General features: G+C 47.2%; 1 protein-coding gene across 1 annotated transcript; it reads left to right on the forward strand.

Moving 5' to 3' along the window:
* The first annotated feature begins 333 nt into the window (after positions 1–333).
* On the forward strand, positions 334–14,940 carry MPL (MPL proto-oncogene, thrombopoietin receptor). The gene is made up of 12 exons (XM_032877514.1): positions 334–445; positions 595–727; positions 1,030–1,208; positions 1,749–2,047; positions 2,410–2,572; positions 2,833–2,959; positions 8,228–8,406; positions 8,569–8,711; positions 10,657–10,816; positions 10,955–11,051; positions 13,323–13,410; positions 13,617–14,940. The coding sequence occupies exons 1-12, from the start codon at positions 367–369 to the stop codon at positions 14,004–14,006; spliced, it is 2,037 nt and encodes a 678-aa protein (XP_032733405.1). The 5' UTR covers positions 334–366; the 3' UTR covers positions 14,007–14,940.
* The last annotated feature ends 1,281 nt before the right edge of the window (positions 14,941–16,221 follow it).

Here is a 16,221-nt window from a genome sequence, read left to right on the forward strand (position 1 = left end):
GTCCTTAGTAAGTGCTCAGTAAATGTTGTTATTCTTGTTGATGATACACCCTTCTATAATAGCTGACATGGTCACACACAGGGGCTCAGTCTCCTGGTTCACGGTCAAAAAGATGACCCCCATCTCCCTCCCACCAAAAGGCCTATATCTTCTCTTTCGAATCCCTCCTCCCCTCCTGCCCACTCCCACTCCCCCTCCCCTGGGCTCTGGCCCCAGTGTGGTCGGAATGGGCCCCAAAGGGGCAGGGACAGGGACAGGACGTGGGGCTGTATCTGACAGGAACCTGAGGGGCTGGCCTGGGAGGGGATTGGGGCCCAGCTTCCTGAGGGGAGGATGGGCTAAGCCAGGCACACAGTGCCAGAGAAGATGCCCTCCTGGGCCCTCTTGGCGGTCACCTCCTGCCTCCTCCTGGCCCCCCAAAATCTGGCACAAGTCACCAACCAAGGTGAGGTGTGTGGAGGGTGGAGATCACCTATTCCCAGGAAGAGGGAGTCCTGGGGGGGTGCAAGGTAGGAGGCTCCCACCAGCCCCTTTACTCTTGCCCATAAACATGCGTGGGTGCACCCTGAGCTCAACTCACCAGCTGTTCCTCAGATGCCTCCTTTCTGGCCTCGGATTCAGAGCCCCTGAACTGTTTCTCTCGAACATTTGAGGACCTCACTTGCTTCTGGGATGAGGAAGAGGCAGCACCCAATGGAACATACCAGCTGCTGTATGCCTACCCAGGGTATGTGCTGGGCTGTGTCATGCTCCTCTGTGTCTGTCCTGTCCTTACCTCAGCTGAGCCCAGCTCCTGTAGCTTCCCTGCCTTTGGCCCTATCAGAGACTATTCCAAGTAGATGCCCTTAGTAACCATTTAATAAACAGAAGTGCTTTGGATGGCCCCAGTGCTGGTCCCTGCATAATCCCTAAGCCCACCTATGCCAGGCACTGAGTTCAAAAATGGCAGTAATGGAAATCAAAGTTGGGCTTGGGCCCATGATGTCACGGTGGCTGTGAAGGTGGAGCAGACTTCTCCTATGCCCACAGGGAGAAGCCGCGTGCCTGCCCCCTGAGTTTCAAGAGCGTGCCCCCCTTTGGAACCCGATACGTGTGTCAGTTTCCAGCCCAGGATGAAGTTCGCCTCTTCTTTCCACTGCACCTCTGGGTGAAGAACGTGTTTCTGAACCAGACTCTGACCCAGCGTGTGCTCTTTGTGGATAGTGTAGGTAAGGGCCATCCTCCTGTCACCCTGGCCCCTCTGTCTGCTGTCCTCAGTCCAGTTCCTAGGATCAGACTGGTCTGTGCTCTTTTAGGGCAATGTGGATGCCCTTCATTACCAGACCACCAGAGGCACCTCGAGACCCCCTTATCATTCTTCACATCCAGAACTAGATTTCATTTCACACCAGAGACAAACCTATGCTCCTATCCCATCATTAACCTATTCGTTGAGTAATTCAACAGTTACAGAATACCTACTCTGTGTCAGGCACTGTGCAGGGTGACAAGGATACAGAGATGAAGAGATCCCTATTCTTGAAAGCACTGAGTCTAACAAAGCCGCAGTGAGGTCACTGTTCTCATGAGGAAAGGAAAACAGGATAAGGAGCCTCCTTGCCCTGGTCTATAAGAGAACAGTGGCCTGTGATCTTCTAGAATCCAGGGGCTGCCCCCAACCCAGCTGCAGCTCCCCTCTCTACAGTCCATGGGTTGAATCATCGGCTATGGCACTCAGAGAGTTCTGGTGTACCCTGTCTTGCCTCCAGGCTTGCCAGCTCCCCCAGATATCATTAAGGCTTCAGGCGGGATCCAGCCAGGGGAACTTCAGATCAGCTGGGAGACCCCAGCTCCTGAAATCAGTGATTTCCTGAGGCATGAACTTCGCTATGGCCCCAAGGATCCCAGGAATTCCATTGGTCCCACAGTCATGCAGCTGCTGCCCACAGAAACCTGCTGTCCAGTTCTGCAGAGACTAAACCTGGTCCCAGCTCTGCACCAGCCTCCATGTGCTCAGCCCATGATGCCCCAACAGGATGGACCAGAGCAGACGTCCCCAACTAGAGAAGTATCCTGGCCTTCTGCCCCACCTCCTATCTCCTACCCTAAAATTTGCCCAGGGGATTCCATACTTTGGGGATTCCAGACTGGGTTGGTCCTTGGAAAGTTAGTATGGGCTTGGGAGTGATGTCTATTTAGGTATCTCCCACTTTGGGTCATTCACACCAACAAAACTGAGTGTTTCAGGCCTAAAAAGTTCTGGACACCACCTGAAACCCACTGACCTGGCCCCTAGTCTGTGTGCATTATCTATCCAGTGAGGAAGTGGCCATCTTTCCACAGGTATGCTGTGGGGCTTCAAATATAAGAGATGGAGGCTGTCTCGGTTGAGGCAGACCTAGATTCTGAGGCTGGGATTCTTCTCCCAAGGCTTCATCTCTAACAGTGAGGAGTGGAAGCTGCCTCATCTCAGGGCTCAAGCCTGGTCAATCCTACTGGCTGCAGCTGCGCAGCCAACCCGATGGGGTCTCCCTCCTTGGTTCCTGGGGTTCCTGGTCCCTCCCTGCAACCGTGGACCTGCCTGGAGATGCAGGTACGTCAACAAAAGAATGGGAAGATGGGGAGGAGATAGAAAAGAACTCTAGAGAGGTCTGGACTGGATATGGAAGCTCTGAGAACCATGGTCCTTCCTAATAACCCCAAACTTGCCACTGGACAGACACAGTGAACTATATTCAGGGAGAGAACAAAGAATGGGGGTAAATATTCCAAGTTACGTATGTAAAGATAGTCTGGCTACCCTACAGAGTGGGAATGTGTTGGCCCTGATGGGACTTTCTTCTGTTAATTCAGTGGAAATTGGACTGCGGTGCTTTACCTTGAATCTGAAGAATGTTACCTGTCAGTGGCAGCAACAGGACCATGCTAGCTCCCAAGGCTTCTTCTTCCACAGCAGGGCACGGTGCTGCCCCAGAGACAGGTGAGAGCTGAAATTATGATTGAGCTTGATGTCATGGGAGAGAGGCATGATCATGCAGAAAGGGAGTGATTGTTCTTGATCCTCTTCACTCCCCTCCCTTGTCCCCAAACCAACTGCCCTCCATGCTCATGTCCTCCAATAGGTATTTTACCTTCTCAACTTCTTTCCATCCCCACTGGGATGCCTTGGTTTAGTCCAGATTTAATCATATCACCTAGACCTAGACTATATCACCTAGACCACTGCAACAACCTACATTCTCATTCACCCGCAATTTATCCCCCATGCTTCTGACAAACACCTTTGATAAAAACTCAAACATTGAATGGTCTTCCCCTACTCAAATATATACTGCACCTCTCCACTATCAAATCCAATCCAAACTTAGCCTTCAAGAATTACCACCAAGCACCTCACTAATCTGTCACTCCTCACATATCCAAGTCTTAGGTTTTGTTGTTTTGGGTTTTTTTTCAAAATTTTATTTAAGTTCTAGATAGTTAACATATAGTATAATATTGGTTTCAGGAGTAGAATTTAGTGATTCATCACTTACATATAACATCAAGTGCTCATCATAACAAGTGCCCTCCTTAATCCCCATCACCCATCTAGCCCATCCTCTGCCCAGCTCCCTCTATCAACCCTCAGTTTGTTCTCTATCATTAAGAGTCTCTTATGGTTTGCTTCCCTCTCTTTTTTTCCTTCCCATATGTTCATCTGTTTTGTTTCTTAAATTCCACATATGAGTGAAGTTATATGGTATTTGTCTTTGACTTATTTTGCTTAGCATAATACACTGTAGCTCCATCCACTCATTGCAAATGGCAAGATTTCATTATTTTGATGGCTGAGTAATATTATATATATATATATATATATATATATATATATATATATATAAAACATATATACACACACAGCATGTGTTCTTTATCCATTCATCGGTCAATGGACATTTGGGCTCTTTCCATAGTTTGGCTATTGTTGATAGTGCTGCTTCTGTAAATATTGGGGTGCATATACTCCTTCAAATCTGTATTTTTGCATCCTTTGGGTAAATACCTAGTAATGCAACTGCTGGGTTGTAGGATACTTCTATTTCTAACTTTTTCAGGAAACTCCATACTCTTTTTCAGAGTGGCTGCACCAGTTTCCACTCCCACCAACAGTGTAAGAGAGTTTCCCTTTCTCTGCATCCTCGCCAACACCTGTTGTTTTTTGTGTTATTAATTCTGACAGGTATAAGGTGATATTTATTGTGGTTTTGACTTGCATTTCCCTGATGAGTGATGTTGAACATCTTTTCATGTGCCTGTTAGCCATCTGTATGTCTTTGGAGAAGTGTCTGTTCATGTCTTCTTCCCATTTCTTGACTGGCTTATTTGTTTTTTGGGTGTTGAGTTTGATAAGTTCTTTGTAGATTTTGGATACTAGCCCTTTATCTGATAAGACATAAGTAAATATCTTCTCCCATTCTGAAGACTGCCTTTTAGTTTTGTTGACTGTTTCCTTTGCTGTGCAGTTTTTATCTTGATGAAATCCCAATAGTTCATTTTTGCTTTTGTTTCCCTTGCCTCTGACAATGAGTCTAGTAAGAAGTTGCTGCAGCCGAGGTCAAAGAGGTTGGTGCCTGTGTTCTCTTCTAGGATTTTGATGGTTTCCTGCCTCACTTTTAGGTCTCTCAAGCATTTTGAATTTATTTCTGTGTATGGTGTAAGAAAGTTACGGAGTCTTATTGATTTTACCTATTAAATATCTCTAGAATCTGTCCACTTCTGTTCATCACTGCCATTCCCCTAGTACGAGCCATCATGGTGTCTCACTTGGGCTACTGAGGAGACTTATTATAAGATCACCTCTTAAATCCTCCAAATCATTCTCCACATAGGAGCCAGAGTAGTGATTTTTAAAAGTGCAAAAATGAACATAACACTCTCTGCTCAAAAATCTGCAATAGTGGGGCGCCTGGATGGCTCAGTGGGTTAAAGCCTCTGCCTTCGGCTCAGATCATGATCCCAGGGTCCTGGGATCGAGCCCCACATCGGGCTAGCTGCTCAGCAGAGAGCCTGCTTCCCCCCTTTCTCTCTGCCTGCCTCTCTGCATACTTGTGATCTCTGCCTGTCAAATAAATAAATAAAATCTTTTTAAAAAATCTGCAATAGCTTCTTATGGCTCTTAGGATTAAAAGAAGAAGAAGAAGAACCCTATTGTGACATTATAGAGTACTAACAGACTCAGCCCCTGAATACCTTCAGCTTCATCTTACACTATGCTGCCTTTTCCTCTCTATGACTCTTTGGTCCTCTTCTATCTGCCATATTATCTCCTGCTTCTGGGTCTTTGTGCATGCTGTCCACCCAGCCCTCCTTCAGATCTCAACTCAAATGTCACCTTCTCAGGGAACCCTCCCTGATCTTCCTCATCAGGTCCAATAGCACTATTACACATACTTATTGTACCATTTACCTCTCTTTCATAAGTACTTATCATAATTACAATTTTACATTTATATTTTATGTGGTTATTTCATTGATACCATTCTGTCTCAGAACTCCAGCTGATCTTGAACATACATGATCCCTAACAGCAAAGTCAATACCTGCTTTTACTCACTAATGTATTCTTACCTACCACAGTGCCTGGAATTTAGCAGTTAGTCAATTAAAAAAAAAAAAAGCTAAATTAATGAATAATGAAAAAACACCATTAACAGTTTTAATGTGCTCTTCCAGTTTTTCTATGTACTTACTCATGTCTATACACAACATTTCATTTTCAGTATGAATTGGAACACATTATATATATAATTGCCAACTTATTTTTTTTTTTACTTAAAAATGTGTCTTGGAGCCCATCATAAAAAGGCGTAACTGATTCCTTTTAAAAACTGCACAGGTTTCCATAGTCTAGAGGTGCCATGAATGGATTAAAGGGGAACAAAACTGACATCATCATTTCTTCTACTAAAACCTGCTCTTCCTCCTATTGTCCTCCATCCTACCATCAGCTCAATTTTCCAGGCCTGACATAGTGATTTCCATGGGCTTCTGCCTTTTCCACACACTCTAGGTCTAATCAGAAACAGTCTTATCATCTCTACCTCTTCAGTATCCCTTGCATCCCTTTTCTCCACCTCCATTGTCACCACCCCGTTTCTGGGCCTTCATCCATAAAAGTGTCCTATTGGATCTCCCTGCGTCTTGTCTGTCCTCACAAATTCTTTCCCACAAATTGCAGTTACAGTGATCTTCCCAAAGTACAATGCTAATTATGACAAGTTTCTGTTTAAAATCCCTAAATGTTTCCGTGATTACTACAAGATTAAGTTCAAGCTCCTCAGAAAGGCCATAAAATCATACATGATCTTAGTCTGCCCTCTCCCATTTACCACTCACCACCAGGCCCTCTAAGCTAAGGGCATTCTGTTCCACTTAGAATTTCCCCCAAAGCACCCTATCTCTTATCTATGCACAAGCATGTGCCTGGGTTGCCTGTCGGTCCCCTTTGCCTATCCTATTTATAGTCCAAGACCCGGTCTAAGCACTGCCTTGTCCAGGAAGTATTCTCTGACCCTCCCCATCTGGGTTAATTATCCTCCTTGATACCCACCCCTCCCCAAAGGAGCCCGAACACACCACAGAAAATACCATCTGTCTGTTTTTCTGCCCCTTCCACTGGAATGAGAGCTCCTTGATTATTCTTCTATGTATTCATGCTGCCTAGCACAGTGTCTGCCACATAGTATCAATTATTTGTTGAATAAAGAAGTAAATACATAAATACATTAATAAATAATTTTTTGTAAGAGCTAGCCATTTAGGAATTATAATCAGGAAGGAGACATGATTCATCTGTTCAATAAACAATCATTGAGGGTGACTATGTGCCAGGCATTGGGGCTGGAGTGACAGATAAAAAAGTTTCCACATTGTTGGGGCTTCCATTTTAGTTGAGGGGGAAAAGAGGGGTGACAAAGAAGTAAGGTAACCGCGGAACAGGTTATATGATAGAGATTAAGTGGGGTGGGTGGTAGTCTAGACTCTGTGGTCAGAGAACACCAGGAGCCCTAAATGGCAAAAAAAAGAATGAGTCACATGGAGATCTAGAGTCAGAGCAATCAAGGGCAAGGTGTAGCGCAAAGGCAGTGCATGGGGCATATTTACAGCACAGCAAGATGGCCCATGTGGGTGAGAAGCGGCAAGCTGGAGTAAGAATTGTAGGAGAGAGAATGGCCAGGTAGGGAAGAAGTAAACTATATCGGGCCCTGCATGGAGCTTAGATTTCATTCAAGGGGGGACGGGGAGCCACTGAAGGATCTCAGGCAAAAGAGTGATGTGATGTGACTTTTCTTGCAAAAAGGTGTATTTCTCTGTGAAATGATGAAGAAGGAAAGGTGGCAGAGTCACCAGTTAGAAACTGGCCTTTCTCCAGGCTGGAGACAGAGGTAGCTCATGGAATGTGACCATGGGAAAAATTCAAACAAATGGACAGATTTGTGATCTCTTCTGGACATTATCAGATTAAAATTTTGGAAGCAAATTCTGGTGGCCATGTGGAGAACAAACTCCACAAGGGAGTGGTGGAAATGAAGGCAGAAAAGCCAGTTGGGAGGCTGTTGTAATCATCTAATAGTAGAATAACCCAGAGAGGTGACTAACAGGTCTGCTGTATGAGATTAAAAATGTGAGGACCTGGGGCACCTGGGTGGCTCGGTGGGTTAAGCCTCTGCCTTTGGCCCAGGTCATGATCCCAGGGTCCTGGGATCGAGCCCCGCGTCTGGCTCTCTGTTCAGCAGGGAGCCTGCTTCCCTTCCTCTCTCTCTGCCTGCCTCTCTGCCTACTTGTGATTTCTGTCTGTCAAATAAATAAATAAAATCTAAAAAAAAAAAATGTGAGGACCTTTGCACCAGAAAGATGAAGGCTCTTTGAAACAATCCTGTGAAGTAAGGATTTTTAACCCATTTTTACAGATGAAGAAGTGGGAGCAGAGATTAATCATGTACCAGAGTTGTCGACCAAGCCAAGACCTGAGCTCTAGAGCCCAGGCTGTGTCCATGAATCATCTAGCTCTTTCCTCAAGAGAAAGAGGCTGGACACCAAAGTCAGCTTCAGAAAACAAAGCATCGTGGCAGGAAGACAGAGAGAAAGCCTTGGAAGCCCATCCATGGGAGGAGTTAGATTATAATCCCTACAGGTCATATCCCTTGTGGGATGGGAATTATCAGGATTAGGCTCAATTGAGTGACTCTGTGGGCATGATTCTTAGGGACCCCATCTGGGAGAAGTGTGAAGAGGAGAAGAATCCAGGATTACAGCCCTCCCAGTTCTCCCGCTGCCACTTCAAGTCACGAAACGACAGCGTTATTCACATCCTTGTGGAGGTGACCACAGCCCAGGGTGCTGTTCACAGCTACCTGGGCTCCCCTTTCTGGATCCACCAGGCTGGTAAGAACTTCCTTCCCTTCTCCTCCCACGTACTTCCTGCCCCTACTGGCACTGACCCCACGCCCAGGATCACCGGGTCTGGCACTTTTGACCCATGGCCCTAGTGGCATGATGTCACACGCACAGAAGAGCTTAGGCCAGTCCCTGCTGGCATCCCTGTAGTGCTCATCCCCACTCCAAACTTGCACTGGAGGGAGGTCTCCAGTGGGCAGCTGGAAGTGGAATGGCAACACCCATCATCCTGGGGATCCCAAGAGACCTGCTATCAGCTCCGCTACACAGGAGAAGGCCATCAAGACTGGAAGGTACGATCGAGGAAAAAATGCCCACAGACTTCACTACACAGAGTACCCCTGAGATTCATCCGGTCTGTTATCAAGAGTGAAGGTATCCATGTATCTGTGTCTGGGTTTCTATATCTGTGTTGATTTGACTCAACTGGCATCTTAATCTTTCTTTGGCATTTGACACTGCTGACTATTCCCATTTAAAATTTTCTCTTTCTTTTGCCTTTGGGTTATCAATCTCCCAATTCTTATACTACTTGTCTGGCTGAACCTTCTCCCTTTTCCCTGGATCCTCTTTTTCCACCCTTCCTTAATCTGTTGTTCTTCCTATAGTCCCATGCTAGACTCCCTTCTCTTCTCGATAAATATACATGCTCATCCTAGGTAAGTACTTAGAGTTTTGATGACTATGCATTTACCAGCCCAAACTTACCATTCCAACACCCAGATGGAAAGAAACTTCTATGCCCTAGGTAAATTACCTAAACTTTGGAAGTCTCCATTTTGTCAAATGGAGATACAACTATCTTCCAGAGTTGTGACAAAAATTAAGTATATAAATATCTAGCATGCTGCTGGCAGATAGAAGGTACTCAATATACAATCGTTAAATGTTACTTTCTCTACTTTATTCTTGTTAACCACGTGTATATACAACTTCTTACCAGACAGTGTGCATAAAAGCCCTTGGGGGCATTTCAGACCCAATATATCCAAAATTAAACTAAACTCATCTTCCTCCCCAAGTTTATTTTACCTTTTCATTGGGGTATGTTCCATTCAAGAAAATACATAGATCTTAAATATACAATTGATCAATTTGTACATGTATACACCCATTTAACCACTACCCAGATCAAGATATAGGTTATTTCTACACCTCAGAAGTTCCTCATGCCCCTTACAGCCACGCATACCCCAAGGTAAGCACTGTTCTGACGACACCATTGATAAGTTCTGACTGTTGTTGAACCTAATAAAGTGAAACCATACAGTATTTCATCCTCAAAACTTCTCTGTTCTCTGGCAGTGGTTCTACCACTTACCAGTTATCCAAACCTGCAATCACCCTTAACTCTTCTTCCTTTTCCCTTGTCCCTTCCCTCCATTCACCAACACTGAAGTTTGGTTTACTGTACTAGCAGTCCTCAAATCCCTACTACCACTGCCTTAGCTCATCGTTGACCGCCCCTCCTGCCCATCCATGCCTTTAGCACACTGAACTACTCTCTAACCCCCAACCAAGCAGCCCAGGCAGCATGCCATTCTTCCTCCTGCTCCTATCCTGCCTTACTTAAATCATCATTATAGCACTAATGACTTGTAATTATTTACTGGTTTGCATGCGGTCCTCCTTGGACTTGCGAGGAACCGTGTTTCATCTATCCTTTTCCCCAGTGCTTGGCATATCACCAGCACGTCGTAAATGTTTGCTACCTGATGGCTAGTCTCCCTGCTTGTCCACACGATGCTTGTTCCCTCTACTTGGAATCTGTCCTTGCCCCTCAGCACCTAGCATCCGCAGCTGGATGCATGTTACTTGTGAACAGTCCGTTTGGCCCTGAGTATCTGAATGTGCCTGGGGTTTCCGTCGCCTGACCTGGATCGTGGGGAGCACTTCTGGCGGGATGTCCGCGTGCCCCGGTCAGTGTGCGAATGCATTTGTGTCCGGATGAGTGGTCAGTTCTCTGTGCAGATGAGGTCTGCGTGCCAGCGTGTGTGCGTGCGTGTGTGTGTGTGTCTAGGGGCGCGTTTCTCTAAGGTCAGCATGCCTGTCAGGCTCTATCTTGCCAGTTTTCGCTGGGATGCATGTATTTATTCTGTCGGGGCGGCTCTCTGGGAGGGATCCCCGGAGATTCAGAGCGGTAGGCCTTTGGCCAAAAGGATGCCAGGCTGTAGAGGCCCTGACGCCGGCGCCGCGCCGCGGGGAGCCTTCCCACCGGCTCGCTCCCCCTCTGCGCAGGTGCTGGAGCCGCCTCTCGGGGCCCAGCGGGAGACCTTGGAGCTGCGCCCGCGCTCTCGCTACCGCCTACAGCTGCGCGCCAGGCTCCACGGCCCCACCTACCAAGGGCCCTGGAGCGCCTGGTCAGAGCCGGTACGAGCAGAGACCACCTCCGACTCGGGTGAGCGCCCGGCGGGGAGCACGGCGCTCTGCGGCTGCGCGAGTGGAGGGGCGCCGGCGCCGGGGGGCGGGGTCTGGCGGGCCTGGGGGCGGGGCTCCGGCCAGGGGTTGCAGAACTCTGACTGGTTTTGTCCCTTAGCTTGGATCTCGTTGGTCGCCGCTCTGCTCGTGGTGCTGGGCCTCAGCGCCCTCCTGGGCCTGCTGCTGCTAAGGTGGCAGTTCCCTGCGCGCTACAGGTACCGCCCCGGTCACTCAGGAGACGGGTGGGGCCGGAGGCCTCTAAGCAAGCTTCCCAGGGAGGACCAAGGACCGCATGTCCACACCTGTGGCTTCAGCCACTTCCTGCACGTCTCCCCTGGGAGTCGCACCGCTTCCTTACACGCTAACATGCCCGCTCTACCGGACCCCTCAAACAACCCCACCTCCTGGCTCCTCATCTCAGTAACAGGGCTGCTGTCCACCCATCATCCAAACCCGGACTCTAGGCACCTCCCTTCCCTTTTACGCAGGCCTGCCTCGTCTGCTCATTCCACCTCCAAAATGTCGCTTGAACAATGGTCCCCTTTTTTGGCCCTACAAACACTACCCGGCTCGCTGAAATAGAGCCGCTTCACCCTCCAATCTGGCCTCACACAGCCACCCAAATCATCTTCCTAAAAAGCACAAATGAACTTGTCACTCCCCTCCTTAAGTCTCATTACTAGCTCCGAGGATAGAGTCCAGACCCTGGAATGACAGGCAAGGCTCTGTAAAATCTGGCCCCTGCCGGCCTTTCCACCCCTTCCCACCGTGTGCATCAGCCTTGCCAAACTGTTTGTGATTCCTCCATAAGCCCCCTGGTTTTACTTCTCAGTGTCATTGCATACGATGTTCCCTTTGCTGGGGATATGTTCCCTCCATGACTTCTATCCCTTTATCTTTAAATAACCTTCTCCACCAACTCCTAGAAACCTTTCCTAAACTCTCCCCTATTGGCTACTCTCTTTGTGCTCCAGTACAGACTTCTATCACAGTTACCAGTAGCATTTCATGGTATTTATTTCTTTTTTAAAAAGAGATTTTATTTATTTATTTGACAGAGAAAGAGAGATCACAAGCAGGCAGAGAGGCAGGCAGAGGGGAGGGGGAAGCAGTCTCCCTGCTGAGCAGAGAGCCTGATATCAGGACCCTGAGATCATGACCTGAGCTGAAGACAGAGGCTTAACCCACTGAGCCACCCAGGCGCCCCAGTATTTATATCTTTATATGTCTTCCCTATACCTTACGTGATCATCTTTAAATCCTCGGCACTCAGCACAGTGCTTGCCAAATAGCACACCCTTAAAAAAATGTTATTAATGACTTGTTTATGTGGGAAGACTAAGGCTGAAGAGAAATGTCATTGGAAGTTATAAACATGAGAATAGAAAAGTAAAACAAAACAAACACACACAAGGATACAATCCATACCACCTCAGTCCTTCAGTTGGTAACATCTCTTGGTTCTTAAAGACTCATCTCAGAAGGCAACTCTTCCAGGCAGCCTCCCTTGGTGACCCTAGACTAGGTTAGATGTCCCTCATTTCTGCTCCCATCTCTCCTTGAACATGTCTTTCTTTTAATTTTTAATTCACTCCTCTGTGTGAGCAGACCACATTATAGCCTCTGTGCAGGTAGTCAGAGCCAAAAAAAAAAGTTGGGGTAGAAGAGGAAGATGATGAACCAGGTGAACTCAGTTCCTTGTCCCCAATTTGCCAGATAAATCACTCCTCCCCTGGAGAGATATGAGTGAGGTCACAGAAGAATCCTGAAATGTTGTTCAACTGAAGTCTTTCCATGTGGAAATATGAGCCTAAAGAATTGCAGGGTCCCCCAATTTACCTTAATCTATACTCTTCCCAGAGAGACCACCTTCCCCAGTAACTTAGTAATAAGCCCCTCTGGTTCTCTTCATTTACCCACTCAACTAATTTCTTGAGGACCTACTATGAGCCAGACAGTATTCTATCCCCCAGAGATAGAGGACTGAGCAAACAAAGTCTTCGTTCTCATGGAGTTGATATTCTAGTGGATCGATACAAACACAAACCTGTGGGATAATATAATGTGTATACAATAAGTCAAGAGCTATAAAGAAAAATAAAGCAGAGCAGGAAACGGACTGGGAAAGGAGGTGGTAATATTTTAGACATGGTGGTCAGGGAAGACTTCTCTCTTGGGATGACATTTGAGTAGAGACCTAAATGAAATGAGGGAACGAATCAAGAGGTGCAGAAAATAGCAAGCACAAAGACCCTGAAGCAGGGATATTTGAGGACACTCAAACCACTTTTTGAACCCCTCACCTCTGACTCCCCTTTCCCACCTTTTCACCTATGCCCCCCTACCTTATCTTACTGCCTTGACTACAGTCTTACTTCTCCAAGCCTTATTACCTAACCTCAGGCTCAACCCTTCATCACCTCAGTGGTTTCCTCCTCCCTTCCAATTCACTCCTGTGACTCAGTCTCCTCTTCCTTCTCCCCAAGGAGCCTGAAGCATGCCCTGTGGCCCTCCCTTCCAGACCTGCACCGGGTCTTAGGCCAGTACCTTAGGGATACTGCAGCGCTGAGTCCGGTGAGTGAATTCCCTTCTCCAGTCTCCAGTATCAGCCCTGCCTGGAGTTGGATCCTTGCCCCACTGCACACTTTTCCAAGGCCCTTGCCCACCAGCCTACCATCCCTGGGCCCTATGCCCAGCTAACCCTCCTTCCTGTATAGTCCAGGTCCCCCTCCCCACTGCACCTGCTCTAATCCAGAATCCTTTTCCCTCATTTCTCCCAGCCCAAGGCTGCAGTCTCGGATGCTTTTGAGGAGGTGGAACCCAGCCCCCTTGAAATTCTACCCAAGTCCTCAGAGAAGATCTCCATGGCCCTGTGTTCCTCCCAGGCCCAGATGGACTACCGAGGATTGCCCCCTTCTTGCCTGGGGACCATGCCCCTGTGTGTGTGCCCACCCATGGCTGAGTCGGGGTCCTACTGCACCACCCACATCGCCAACCATTCCTACTTACCTCTGAGCTGCTGGCAGGGCCCTCTCTCCCCGTACCCTGGACAGATCCAAACTGGCCAGACCTCTTTTCCCAACCTCCCTACCCACCCCATCCCCTCAACACAAACATCTCAGACCTCACGTCCATCCCCCTCTGTCTGTCCTCATAGTTGGGCTCCCTGACACTGACAATATTTGGTACTGCTGCAGACATAAAGCCAAGACTCTCCCTCCTCATGCCAGGTTCACTTGACTAAGCTCCTCTAACTCACCTGCTTTTTCTCTCCTCCCTAATGCTCCACTCCTTGAAAAGACATCTCCACATCCCCACTTCCCATTTGATCTTCAGACGGCTTCAGTTCATTCCCTGTTTTGCTAAGGAAACAACTCGGGCAGGGTTCACGTCAAATATTGTGATTGCAAGATCTGGTAGGATCTTGTCAATCCTCAATTTATTTGATCTCTCTGTGGCATCTGTCATCGTGACTACTCATTCCTCCTTTAAATTCTCTCCTACCTTGGCTTCTATAGTATCACCCTCTCTCCTGGCTCTGAGTATACGAGTAGTTAAAAGCATAAACTCTGGAGTCAGAGCTGGGTTCAATTCCTCTCTTACCCACTTGCTAGCTGTGTGACCTTGGGCATATAACTTAAAGTCTTTGCACCCTGATTTTCTCATCTATAAAACAGGGATAATGCCAGAAGCTCACAGAGTTGTGAAGAGGATAAGTGAGCTAGTCTAAGTGCCTAGGACGTAGTATGTTTATATCTGAAATGCTGTAATTATTCCTTCCTGTTCTCTTATCCTGGCATCTCTCCCACCCCTTAATTACTGTAGTTCCTCAAGAGTCCACTGCCTTTCCTGTAAGCTGACCACCGCAAAGTTCTTATCTCCAGCCCTGACTTCTGTCATCCCTGTGCTTCTTTATGCAAATAACCGTTTACTTGTCTGGCTCCTACTACTAGGCTGTGAGCTCCTTGAGGGCCAGGGCTGTGATTTAGTTGTCTTTCCCCACCACCAAGATCAGTGCTTGGTGCATGATAGTAGGCTTTCAATAAATGTTTTCTAAATGAAGGAAATTTTTCTGGATAGTGCTACCTTCACCCCATGCCAAGCACCCTCATTCCTCTAGGCCGTTCGTTTGCAGCAGTAAATGTGTTTAGGCTGGGGGAAACTGGATGGCTCCGTCAGTTAAGTGTCTGTCTTCCACTCAGGTCCTGATATCAGAGTTCTGGGATCAAGCCCCGCACTGAGCCCCATATTGGGCTCCCTGCTTGGTGGGGGGTCTATTTCTCTTTCTCCCTTTGCCTTCCCTCCTTGTGCATGCATACACACACACACACACACACACACTCTCTCTCAGATAAATAAATAAAATCTTTAAAAAAGAATGTGCTTAGGCCATTCTGGTTATGGATTCCCCTTACTCATTCAAATTCGCAAAAATATGGTATTTTTTTGTTTGCTCCACACATACCCACTGTATTAATCAGGGTCTTGGCAGAAATAGATGGCACACTCAAATTGGGCATCTTGATGAGAGTTAAATAAAGGGCATATTTGTAAAGATAAGGTTTTAGGAAAACCCTCAAGAAAGAGTGCAGTACCCCAGGGCTAACCAGAGCTGGGAGTTGGTACCACCCCTAGACATCCAGGGGTAAGGGGCAATTGTGGTTACTAGATCTAGAGAGTCACTCTAAGAGAAGGTTGCCTGACTGGAGTGGTGACCTTTGATAGAGAGCCAAACTGTGAGGACATGGTAGCGAGGGATTCAGGGGAATACATAGCTTAGACCCCCTCTCCCTCCGCCCTCTGTTCTCCTCTGTATTAGTTTGCTAGCACTGCCCTAACAAAGGACCACAAAGCTGGTGGCTTAAACAACAGAGATGTACCATCTCATAGTTCTAGAGGCTAGAAGTTCAAGGTGTCATTAGGGTTGGTTCCTTCTGAGAGCTGTGAGGAACAATCTGTTCATGCTTCTCCACTAGCTTCTAGCGGTTCCCTGGAAATCTTGGTATTCCTTGGCTTGTAGATGTATCACCCTCATCTCTGTCTTTATCTTCACATGGCATTTTCCTTGTGTGTCTGTGTTCAAGCTTCTCCATTTTATAAAGACACCAGTTTCACTAGATTGAATGACCTAAATGACCTCAACCAAATGACCTCATCTTCACTAATTACATCTGCCATGATCTTATTTTCCAAATAAGGTTCCGCTGTGGAGTACTGGAGCTTAGGAATTCAACATATGAATTTGAGGGGGGGGAAATGTAATCCATAGTATCCTTCCATTGGTGGAATCCAAACAGAAACCAAAGCCCAAGGGAATCCATTGATATAAGCCCTATACCTCAGCCTCACAAGGCACAGGCCGTGGGAGAGATGGATGTAAGAGTA

This window comes from Lontra canadensis, unplaced genomic scaffold (genome assembly GCF_010015895.1).
Source record: "Lontra canadensis isolate GAN:19392208 unplaced genomic scaffold, GSC_riverotter_1.0 scaffold60, whole genome shotgun sequence".
Taxonomy (NCBI): Eukaryota; Metazoa; Chordata; class Mammalia; order Carnivora; family Mustelidae; genus Lontra; species Lontra canadensis.

Bases quoted from the DNA above. Each gene is read 5' to 3' on its own strand.
- MPL (XM_032877514.1), top strand. From the start codon at position 367: ATGCCCTCCTGGGCCCTCTTGGCGGTCACCTCCTGCCTCCTCCTGGCC. The intron at 2,960-8,227 runs GTGAGAGCTGAA...CATGATTCTTAG, and splicing joins CGGTGCTGCCCCAGAGACAG to GGACCCCATCTGGGAGAAGT. The intron at 10,817-10,954 runs GTGAGCGCCCGG...TTTGTCCCTTAG, and splicing joins AGAGACCACCTCCGACTCGG to CTTGGATCTCGTTGGTCGCC.